This window comes from Brachyhypopomus gauderio, chromosome 8 (assembly GCF_052324685.1).
Source record: "Brachyhypopomus gauderio isolate BG-103 chromosome 8, BGAUD_0.2, whole genome shotgun sequence".
Classification (NCBI taxonomy): Eukaryota; Metazoa; Chordata; class Actinopteri; order Gymnotiformes; family Hypopomidae; genus Brachyhypopomus; species Brachyhypopomus gauderio.
This window is the reverse complement of record NC_135218.1, coordinates 11,911,858-11,924,254: the sequence shown is the minus strand read 5'-3', so window position 1 is coordinate 11,924,254 and position 12,397 is coordinate 11,911,858. Positions and strand designations below refer to the sequence as shown.

Below are 12,397 nucleotides of genomic sequence, written 5' to 3'. Positions count from 1 at the left end.
AGAATGTCAATAGTCAGTTCTTTCAAATAACAGTGATTCTAAATAACAAATGAATAACAGTATATAAAGTACAAATTATCTTATAATCTAAGGGCCTGAAATAACTCCCAAAATATTGATAATTTTGTTTTTCAATGTTTTTCTTGAAAGAAGGGGGCGCCAATGCACTACCACATTTAATCTCCATCGTCGTTTCCGCGATTTCATCTAGTAATGTTAACTAAAACGCACTAATGTTAACTATCTACCTGACAAAATGCAGAATCTAGGTATTCAGCTATAAAAATCTCGATGTGAACTCTGTTCTCTACTTGTTTTTTTTCTGTTTCTGCTTCTTTGTCTTTATGTTTTGTTTTGTGTTGTTTGCTTTGTTTTGGTTTTGTGATTACTGTATTCCTAAATTATTGACAAGACAGAGCTTGGTAACTTCAGCATATATATAACTTGAGCTATAGGCCAGATGGAGGTGAATGTTAATGTGTATTTGAGGGGATGCAGAGTTCAGTCTGGGTTTGTCTGAGAGTTACCATGATTCCTCCTATTGCTCTGTGTTTATCCTGAAACACAGCAGCCAGTCACAGCCTGTGCAGGTACACACACACACGCGCGCGCGCGCGCACACACACACACACACACACACACACACACACACACACACACACACACACACACACGCACACAAACACACACATGTCTTAGAAAGGGGGCATGGAAGAGATCTAGAACTCAATTCAACTTTCAACTTTATTGTCATATTGTCACAAAGAAAAATTAAGAAATGCAAAAAGAACCAGCATAAAACTTTGCATTTATTTGACACGCATGTATGCATTTCTCCCAGAGGCCATGCCTGTGTTTAATAGCTTGCAGTGTGTTTGCAATTACACAGAGAAACTGGCCAACACACTCGAGCTAGTGAACTTGCACTGGTAGGTTACAACACAGAACTTGCAAACCCGTAATTCACTGTTTAAAAGAAACGGCAGCCCCTTTTTCAGAAGGTGACACTGCTTTCCTTTTGCTAATTACACTGATTGTATTGTGAACGATTAAGCAGAAAATCGGGCAAAACAAAAGCATGAAGAAATCATCCACAATATAACAAATGATAATATAAACACTGTACATATCTTAAGCATAACACTGCTGGTGGTACTTAGTGTCTTATGATACTTACGGGATTACTAGGTATTTGCTATTGTAGTAGATAGAAGTCTCTGAATTCAATTATGCCTCTGTGCAGTCTTTACATTCTGTCATCATGGTAAACCATGATAAGCCTTAGAGATGTTGAGAGGGTGCTTAACAATTTTCTGTATTTTTTCTCTCCTGTGTGTCCCTACATCTTGGCAGAAACAGAGACTAATTGACAGAAAGTGTCTGCTTTAATGGCTTGTCTTTCCTAAATGAAACAGACATCCACTGGCATTTTTAAAAACAAATACACAAGCACTGAAATATTCAGTAAAAGAGCAATACTGCAACCAAATAAAGTTTAATCAAGCACCAGAAGCAAACATGGACGCTTCCACTTCAAAGACAAATGTAATTCCTCTGTGACAGAAGCTGAGTGAATCTGTTTGATGCCAAGGGTGAGGTGCGTGCCCACACACTGGGGTACGGATCACTATGACTGATAATATCTGTGAGTTACAACTGCAGAGAGCTTCTTTAAATTCTACCATGAGAAAGAGCAAAAACATGATTGCTGATTGAAACTGCATTGCTTACATAATTTTCATTGTCTACAGCGTGAAAATATCAGAAGGCATATGACCGCCATGCAGAGGCAACGCAACGTGTCAACTGTCTAAAGCATGGGTTAAAGCAAGAAATTTTCATTTGACTGAAAATTTTTCCTGGCAAAAGACAATGCCAGCAATTACTGAAAATGTGGTGTAGTTGGGACACGGCCTCTTTTGCCTAATTCTACACAATAAACACATTTATAAAGTATATTTATCTAAACAGCCTGTGTAAGGACAGAAGAGAGAATGAACACCTGAGCAATAAATGTATTAAATGTGTATTTAATGGGAGTTATCTGGGGGTCCTCTTCCAGAAAATTATTTAAAGATCAAGTCAAATTTAGTGAATCCTGGTGAGTTTTAAAAGGTATGAAGCTCTCTTGTTTTTATCAGATTCACTATCGCAAAAACATAAGCCGTAAGATTACCTGCTTTAAGTAGGTATGTTACAAAAAAATGTAATGTCCAAAAATGGCAAATTAAATCACACCACTGGATAGAGCTTTTAAATACAAACAGAACAACACCATCCATGTTAAGCCTGGTTTAATCCTTTATACATGACGCAGCACGAGTGGCGTGAGCAGCGCGAGGGTCCGCACGCCGAAAATGACGTAATCGAGCTGGCTCCACCCGTGCGCGAGAGCCTCGCAGTCGTGCACCTCTCGAATTTAGTAACTAAAGCCTGGTTTAAGCCTGGTTTATACTCGACGCGCCGCGAGCGGCGCGAGGGTCCGCGCGGCGAAAATGACGTAATCGCTGTGGCTCCGCCCGTGCGCGAGGGCCTCGCGCGCTGTCGCGGCGCGAGGTCGTGCACCTCTCGAATTTTGTAACTTCGCGCGCGCGCCGCGCTTCAGCGCGATCGACAAAGTCATGTTTGCAGGGTTCATACACCTAAACAAGGTGGAATTAAAGCACTTGTACGGAACTTTCAAGGTCCATTTCAATATTTTACAGCACGATAAACATAATTAAGTTAAATATTAATACATATAGTCGAAATAATTCGCTTTTTATCACATTATTTAATGGTTGTTTATTTTCAAAACGCTCAATCTTAACGTCTTCACGTTCTCTCATGTTTCGTCCTGGAATTACAAGTTAACGTAATTTCAACATTTTAATGTACTTTAGCCTAAATTCCAGCACTTTTCAAACCTGAAACACAAAGCAACATCAAAATGCGTCAGGTAAATGTTCATTCCCCTTTTTTTGAGGGGTGTTTCTTTATACTACCACATATCGTTTCGGACAACATTGCAAAGCCATATTTATGTTTGATACCTAATGTATATATACGGTCTCTGGTCAGGTAAAAATGTTCTTTCCCCGGTTTTGCAGAGGTTTTTTATTCTCCACTGCCACCTATCGCCACCTATCGTTTCGGAGACCACTGCAGCGACGTTCGCGAAAGTATAAACGCCTACACCGCTCGCGCAGGGTCGCGCGAGGTGGGCGGAGTCGCGCGCTACGGTCGCTCGCAACCAGGCTTCGCGCGCGCAGCGCTTCAGCGCAGTCATGTTTGCCGGGTTCATACACCTTTACAAGGTGGAATTAAAGCACTTGTACGTCACCTTCAAGGTCCATTTCAACACGTTTTCAACGTTAAATTTAATTAAGTTAAATATTTATACATATACTCGAAATGATTCGAAATAATTCGCTTTTTATCAAATTATTTAATGGTTGTTTATTTTCAAAACGCCCAATCTTAACGTCTTCACGTTCTCTCATGTTTCGTCCTGGAATTACAAGAGGCTTGTATTTGTTAACGTAATACAAGAGAATTGTTCAGTCAGATAGCTATTTGTTGTGAAACGAAGTAGTTACATTTTCAAGCATTTTAAAGTACTTTAGCACAAATTCTAGCACTAATGCAACAATTGGTCAGGTAAATGTTCATTCCCCTGTTTTTGAGGGGTGTTTCTTTATACTACCACATATCGTTTCGGACAACACTGCAAAAGAATGTGACGCAGCAAGTAGCCTCCGCCGTTCGCGCAGGTGTACGGAGTCGCGCGCTACGGTCACGCTAGGCAGGAGGGGGGTAAAAAACCTTTCTACGTAATGTCCGCAAATCTGAAGGCGGAATGAACCGCAAGTCAATCAAATGACACCGCCGTCATCCATCCAGCGCTAATGAGCGCCAGTGAGAATCATATTTCGGCCACAAAACAGATAGCACGCGCGTGTGTTGTTTATTATGATTTGACGGATTTTTTCCCCAAAAAAATCAAATGACGGAAATCCGTCGTAGTGACGGAGAACTTTAACCCATGGTCTAAAGGTAGATCTGATTACATCATGTTGGAAACATGCAGGAAAAAAACATTAAAACATGATACCAGGTCATTAGAAGACAAAGCCTATTTCCAACTAAATACACCAAATAATTTGTTTATCAGAGCAGATAACTGCCCTCCTGCTCTATAGCTGTGCTTATATGCTAATAATCTTTTTTCAGACAATGCTACGCTCTCTTAAGTTAGTTAACTGATGGTTTTATTATTTGCTGTTATGCCATGTCTCAAGAATGGAATATTTTGCAAACAGCAAAGTGATGTCTGAAAATCATTTTACATGCAATTGATCACTGCCATCTTTGCAAAAAATCTCAATATCTTCCATAAATCCATTTAATAGTCCACTGATTTCTCTGGTCTTCCAGTGTCAGGTGACTAATGCACCGTTTCACTGAGAGCCTCTTTACTCTATCGCTGGACCGCTGATCGGGCTGTGTGGTGACAGATCTCCAAGCAGCAATGCTTCTGTCCTTTACCTTAAACAGCTCACTGACACAAGCTGTCAACAAGGAACCACTGTGGTCGGGGCTTCCTTTGAAATTTTGTTTTGACATGCACAGATAGACCCGCTTGTGAGACACAGAAATGGCAGGTCTCCCCAGCAGCGATAAGGGTGTGTGGGCGAAAAGCCTATCAAACAGGAATGTGAACTATGGAGATAGAGTAGAATACAGTTGAAATAAACAACTGAATGTATACAGGCTAAATTTTTGCCAGTCATGCTAACTTCTATACTGCTTTGTTTGGGGTACAATAATTGCTCATGGAATTATATGACTAGGGTCATATAAGGGTAAATATCATAGCCTCTAAATACTGTAAATACATTTTCTACACAATGTGGTTACAAAAGCAATTTAAACCATGTCTTAAAACTATTAAAATTGTTGTAGGTTATGGAAACCGTATAATTTTAAATAAGTAGCTGAAATACAATCTTAGTGCAAATTTGGTATCATTGTGATTCGAGATTTTTTTCGGTCTCTGTCATAATACAAAGAAATAGGTCAAAACAACCACGTCCATTGAAGCATTGGTTTGTTTCAGAACACGAACCGTTAAGATGGCCAGACGTCGGGGGGAGAGGGAGCCTGCGCGCTGATGGAGGCGTGAGGATGGTGCTGTGAGGGTGGCGCTGGTTGGGCTGGTGGAGGGAGGGGGTTCTACAACAGGAGGAGTTTCATATGTCACTTGGCGCAATTCCATTCTTCGCTTTACCGAGATTTCACAGCGCGGGGGCAAATTTGGGTGCGTTGGGAACTCTGAAATGCGCTCTCAACTTTTCACCGACGGTTATCGCGGTGCTTTAAGCGGCATGGGCTCACACATGAAGTGCTGCCGTCGTCACAGTAAACGTGTCTTTTTATAAACCAGGCATGAAAATGGGTCAGGGGTTAAAAAGGTGAGAAGACATAGGGGCATGTGACGTAATGGGGATACGGGGCGTTGACATGTGACGTCATGGGTATACGGCGGGACATGTGACGTCATGGGTGTATTTTTTACATGACATCATGTAAAAAATATAATAACGCGTGGCCACGACTTACTAACGCGTGCGAACGAGATAATTAACGCGTGTGAACAAGATAATTAAGTATTACTTTATATAAAGCCAGGTTTACCTTCCTTGGGCAGTCAGTTCGCGAACATCCCTGGGATCTGCTTGCTTTGCTGTGAAAAAATAAACTTTGTTGCCGCGTGTGAAAGGCGACATTAGTATCTCGTTCCCACGCGTTAGTAAGTCGTGGCCACGCGTTATTATTATTTTTTACATGATGTCACCTTACGGGCTCTGTCAATGGATTCAATGTATGGAGCCAGATCCTTAAACGCGAGAGGCCGCTTTCGCCATTCCAGATGGCTCAGTCAAAACCATTACGTCTTAATGAACCAATAAATACATCAGCAGCGAAAATGGTAAAAATACCAGGGTTCACGTGTTTTTATTTTCTAACATGGGCTAAAGCACAGGGTAGACTCAAACGACAAGCGTTTACAACTTCATCTTCAACCTTTTCAGCCCTGGCGCGAATGTTATCCTCACCCGTCCCTGGATTCACCAGTTACAACTACAGACCCTAGAAAAAACTTAATAGGTCTATCTATCTACCTATTTATCACAAGAGCTTGTGGCTCTGACAGTATTCAACGCTGTAGAGAACGGCAGTAACTTTGTTTTACCGCAAAATATGAAAACGATTGAAACCATTAATAACCCAATTAAATCCACTGGGAAATGTACGATCTGGTAAATGTAGTGGTAAATGTACGATCTGGTAAATGTAGTGGTAAATGTACGCTCTTCTTTCTCTCTGCATTGGAGCGGGTCCCGCCTCACCTCCCTCTCATTGCCCATCATCCCTTCAGTCAAACGGCTCGCTTTTTTATTCCTGATCGGACTTCCACGCAGTATTTTAAGCTCAGACCACACCAGTGGCGGACTTAGCAATTTGGGGGCTCAAGGCGAATTTAACTAGGGGGCCCATCAACATTAATATGCGAGAAAGAAGTCAGCTAATCAGGGGGCCCCTACAGTGGGCTACAGTGGGAGGGGCCCAAGGCAGTTGCCTAGCCACGCCTCTATGCAAAGACCGCCTCTGGACCACACACACCCTTGTTATTGCTCCTTTCTGTTGTATAACCGTATTGAAGGAAAGGGCGACGTTGCACCGGGTGCGCGAAGCCTCGCGCTCTGCACGGTTCTGCAGGGCTCGTCGGGCTCGGTCCGTTCGCGCGGATAAAAGTCCCAGTTTTCGGAGGAACCGAACGCCGCCGCTTTGTTGCTGGGTAGAACGGAGTGTGTCGCGGTACGGTGTTCTGGTTCTTCAAAGACGGGTGGACTTCGAAGGCGAGCAGCCCGCTTGGTTAATTCTCCCCTTTGTTTACGTTTTGAGGCACCGCCTAGTACTGCTGAGGGAAAATATACAGCCAGAACATTAATAAACAAACTCCAATACCTAGCAGTGCGGATGCCAACTGCAACACGCTCTCGGGTGTTTTTCTCGCGGATTAAACATTTGGATAATAAGCAGACATTTTTTAAAACGTACTGCTATCCTAATTATGAAAAATATGACTTCCAGTATGGCCGCGCTGACCAGTATTTCCCCCTAAATATTTTATCCCCGCGATGGATCCACACATTCTTTTCACCCAATATTTCTATTCAGATAATACAATCAAAAGCCTAATTTAAAGTATTTCAATGCAAAATATTTGTGTCTGCGGACAGGGGCCAACCATTATGTCCAGAGGTAGCAAAGCTGTGGTGTGTGTTAGTTGAAATCATTACATAAAGTATAACATAGGCCAAAGACACTACAAGCTACTTTTAAAGGGAACCCCGGTTGATAACATATGTAAGCCTTAATATCGTGTAATTACTCTAAATTATGAAGACACGTTGTAAAAAATCACAAAAAGTAGCAGATTTATTAGATTTTCTGTAAAATCCCGCTGCACGTAGGTCGCCATTTTTATAACTGCTGACGGGCGCAGCAGGTAGTGACGTCAAATGGTTGCAGTGACTGGCCGTAACTTTTGTCTTACCGGTATTTCTAATAACGTGTAGCGAGCTCTTATTGAAGATTGACGTCGCATATAAGGTCACAGGGCTTTCTTTTATACATGTCTAGTAGTGATTAGTGACAGGCTAATATGTTGTGATTCACATTTAATTAACCCTAATCTTTTTGGCCGCTACATCTGATGTAAAAGTCATGTCTGTTTGAGTTGCGTTATCCGTCTTGGATGGAGAACACTGTACACCTACGGACTCCTCGACTATCTGTAATTGATTCGTATCTAGCAGATCGTCAGATTTATCAATGACCGCTAATGCTGTACCTTCAAGTTCAGGATCCGCAAACGAGGGGGGAAGCAGTAAACGTTAGCGGTAAACAAGGGAGAAGCAGTAAACGTTAGCGGTAAACAAGGGAGAAGCAGTAAACGTTAGCGGTAAACGAGGGAGAAGCAGTAAACGTTAGCGGTAAACAAGGGAGAAGCAGTAAACGTTAGCGGTAAACAAGGGAGAAGCAGTAAACGTTAGCGGTAAACGAGGGAGAAGCAGTAAACGTTAGCGGTAAACAAGGGAGAAGCAGTAAACGTTAGCGGTAAACGAGGGAGAAGCAGTAAACGTTAGCGGTAAACGTTGTTGCCGGGACGCCAGGAGAGAATCCAGTGCATATTTATGTTCACGTTTCTTCGTGCGGTTCTCGCTCCACATTCTGGGGCTTTTGGACTTTCTGTGTGGGAAAACTGTGGGCACTGCACTGTGTTTTAGTCTATGTTTAAAACCAACAGCATCCGTCAACTCTCTCACCAGTTGGGGTCTACTGAATGACTCAAACGCATCGGGACTGAAGTGAGCAGAGCCGCGGGTCTTTTGGTAGCTGTGTTCGTCCACACGCTGCTTCACAAATTTTTATCTTTGGGAAAACTGTGAAGACTAATATCAGTCTTCCCACTGCCTTTCGACTGGAAATAACATCCAACGGCAACACAGTGTGGCTTGGTTTTCTTTAAGGTAGCTAAGTTTAGCGCGCTGCAACCATTTGACGTCATCTACCCAGCAGGCATTGCGCGTCAGAAAACATGGCTGCGCCCATATGTCAAATATTTCGAATAAAAGCGTTGATTTGTAAATAAATCTGCTGCTTTTGTGATTTTTTTTACAACATGTCTTAATAATTTAATTACAGCATATTAAGGCTTACAAGTGTTACCAGCCAGGGTTCCCTTTAAGCTTCATCTGGTTGTTACAAACACTGAACTTGTATTTACAGTTAGGAATTTTGTAAAAAAATATGTTTCCCCTCCCATTTAACTGTAACTGTGATTTCAATGTGAAAGTATGGCACTGGCTATTGCATGAAATGTGTACTCTGTCATTGCCTTAAATTAGGCACTCAAGACAGACCTTATGAAGCACATAAAGCTCACCTCATCAACATATTGTTACTATGATGTAAATAGAGTTACTATGATGTAATAGAGATTCATTCCGGAACTCTCTTGAGTCTTATGTGGCTATTAGAATTATATTTAACAATCTTAACAGTGTTGAAGGAAGTCCTAGCTAAACTCACACGTGTCCAAAACTGGTGACAATGAATGAGCAAGCAGAGGTGTCCCACGGGCAACGTCACATGGAGCGCAAAATGAGTGCTATGTCCTGTACTGCCTTCAACGATCTTCGTTTGGAGGGAAAACTCTGTGACGTGATCCTCAAGTTCAAAGATGTAGAGATCAGTGCTCACAAGATCGTCCTTTGTGTCTGTAGTGACTATTTCAGGTGAGAGAGGCCTATTTCAGAGGTTGATATGAAGATGTTAATTTCTAGTGTTAAAAAAGATTATATCGTTATTAGTTGTTATTAACCCCAAATGTATTGGATATAAGATAATGTTTTTTCCATAAGAAAATTTTCATAAATGGAAAATAACTTAATAATATTACCTTAAGAGTTTAAAAGTCTGATTTCATGATTAGGATTAGAACTAATCTTAATAACCTTCTAGTGAAATGTCAATGACTAAGATGATCATCATTCTCAAAATCAGATAAAAAGTGAGACAATCCTACATTTAGAATTTTATTATGTAGCCTCCAGCCTCCCTAAGTCAACATAACAGCAGCCATACACCAGTAATGCTAGATGGAGTGAGAGAGCCCAGGACAAGCGTCTGAGCCCATTCCTCTGAACAGAACCTCTAGATCAGAGTCCTGGGCCCATTCCTCTGTACAGAACCTCTCTAGATTAGAGTCCTGGGCCCATTCCTCTGTACAGAACCTCTCTAGATCAGAATCCTGGGCCCATTCCTCTGTACAGAACCTCTCTAGATCAGAATCCTGGGCCCATTCCTCTGTACAGAATCTCTCTAGATCAGAGTCCTGGGTCCTTGCTTGTGGATTCACTCCACAGGTTTCCAGTAGGGTTCAGATCTGGAGATTCAGATGGACATGATAAAAACTTGATTCTTTTATCATGAACCCACTGATGGATGCTGAGATATACTTGGGAGTTTGTCCTGCTGAAAGACCAGACCTCAGGCCAATTGTAGCTTCCTGGCAGACTTAGCCAGACCTTTATTTTAAATCTGGAACTCGTGTATGTATTTATGCATTCTCTGATTGGTTGCTGGATGACTGGGAGACTTCACTTTGACTTGTATGTCATCTCATATTCATTCACCAGTGAAACATGCAGGCATGGATAACCACTTAAGCATTCCTACAAACTAAAATTAAAAATCTAAATCTACAAGTTAGAATTTGTTCATAAGACCTTTCTATGACTGCCAATGATTGTCACATATATTTTTGTAAATATATTTTTGTTTTTTTTACAGCTTATTTTTTTTGAAGTTTTATTATGATCACAGTGAACCTGTGAGGCTACATTTCCCCCAGAGCCCACTTCATGATCCAGAACATAAGAATAATAAATAAATAGATTACATTTTTTTTATTCCAAAGGCATCAAATTACAAACTCAAACACTTAAGGGTGACCTGTATCCTTCCTCCACAGGACACTGTTCACCGGTGGCTGGAGCCCTCCAGAGAAGCGTGTCTACAACATCCCTGGCGTCTCCCCACAAATGATGCAGCTGATCGTTGATTATGCCTACACACTCTCAGTGCCCATAAATGAAGACAATGTGGAGGAGCTGCTAGCAGCTGCAGACCAGTTCTTAGTCTCGGGCCTCGTACGTGCCTGCTGCCAGTTCCTAGAAGCTCAGCTGGGTGTGGAGAACTGCATAGGCATCTATAAACTGGCTGACACTTACTGGTGCCCGGACCTGCGACAGAAAGCCCACCTGTTCATCCTCCACCACTTTGAAGAGGTCGCACGTGTGTCAGAAGAGTTCCTGGAGGTGCCGCTGACCCAGCTGTGTGGCATCATTGAGAAGGACGACCTCAACATCAAAAAGGAAGAGGTGGTGTTTGAGGCCGTCCTGCGCTGGGTCAGCCATGCGCCTCAGCAAAGGAAGGGATACATCGCTGCTTTGTTGTCAAAGGTCTGAAAGAGGCATTGCTGGCATAATGTCCTACATGTCTCCACCGTCATTATAAAATGAAATAAGAATGGTAATAGTTTTCAAGGCAAGTATTTTTTTATCCAGGTGAGAATGGCACTGATGGAATCGGAGTACTTCACGAACAATGTACAGGGCAATGCTTTAGTGAAAGACAGTGAGGACTGTAAACCAGTCATCAATGCGGTGAACGCCTGGATCAACAGTGTCGACAAAAGTGAACCATCTACCCTAAGAAACCCTCTGTCCCGCCCACGCCTGCCCTACACCATCCTATTTGCTATAGGTAGTTGGGGTGTTGATAGTCCCAACATTACCATTGGGGCTTATGACACAAGGGCAGATAGATGGGTGAATGTAAAAGTGGAGGGAGAGAGTCCACGAACCTCTTACGGAGCAGCATATTTGAATGGATTTGTGTACATTGTGGGAGGAGCAGATCTTGATGATTATTTCAGCAGTGTAAGAAAGTTTGACCCCGTGGCAAAGACTTGGCATGAGGTCAGTAACAGTGTACATGTGGGCAAGATTGTTGTGTGTGTTTTTAGTGTTTGTGTGTGTTTGTTAGGTTGATGTGTATGTGTTGTTTATGGTGTGTGTGTGTTACAGGTCGGACCCATGCATTATAGACGTAGCTGCCTCGCCGTGGCCGTGCTAAACGACTGCATCTACGCCATGGGCGGCTTTGATGGCTATGTAGACCTCAACACGGCAGAGCGCTACAACCCGACAACAAACCAGTGGAGCATGATTGCACCCATGATTGAATTGCGCAGTAAAGCTAATGCTACCACACTGCATGGCAAGGTGGCAACACACACACACACACAACACACACACACACACACACACACACACACACACACACACACACACACACACACACACACACACACACACACACACACACACAACCAATTTCAGTGCTACCAAACCAGTGAGCTGAGAAATGCCTGCATACAGATGCTCAAATACATACTTGAGTTTATTCCCCACTATACACTAGAGCAAGGGTACTCAAATAGAAATGATGACGGGCCACATTTTATTTTTATCACTGTAGGGGCCGGTTACGGGGGGGGTGTCGAATGCATTTTGGCCAGTGACCGTATATATAATGGACGGTACGTCGCCGTTGACTCCTATTGTGAACTTTTAAAGCCACCAAGATGGCCGCACGGACACCGCCATCTTGAATGCGCTTGCGCAGTAGATGAAAATTGGAGCCAGAGCATGTGCATTAGAACCGGTAGGCAGGACAGTATCTCCGCCAGAGACTGTGGCTCTGTTCGAAATAGACTACT

At 42.6% G+C, this 12,397-nt stretch overlaps 1 protein-coding gene across 1 annotated transcript in view; it reads left to right on the top strand.

Moving 5' to 3' along the window:
• The first annotated feature begins 9,127 nt into the window (after positions 1-9,127).
• Positions 9,128-12,397, top strand: part of LOC143521497 (kelch-like protein 10) — a 9,075-nt gene continuing 5,805 nt past the window's right edge. The window contains exons 1-4 of the mRNA XM_077014407.1: positions 9,128-9,347; positions 10,586-11,075; positions 11,181-11,594; positions 11,703-11,900. Coding sequence (XP_076870522.1) covers positions 9,163-9,347; positions 10,586-11,075; positions 11,181-11,594; positions 11,703-11,900 — 1,287 coding nt within the window. The 5' untranslated portion in view covers positions 9,128-9,162. The remainder of the gene's footprint in view (positions 9,348-10,585; positions 11,076-11,180; positions 11,595-11,702; positions 11,901-12,397) is intronic.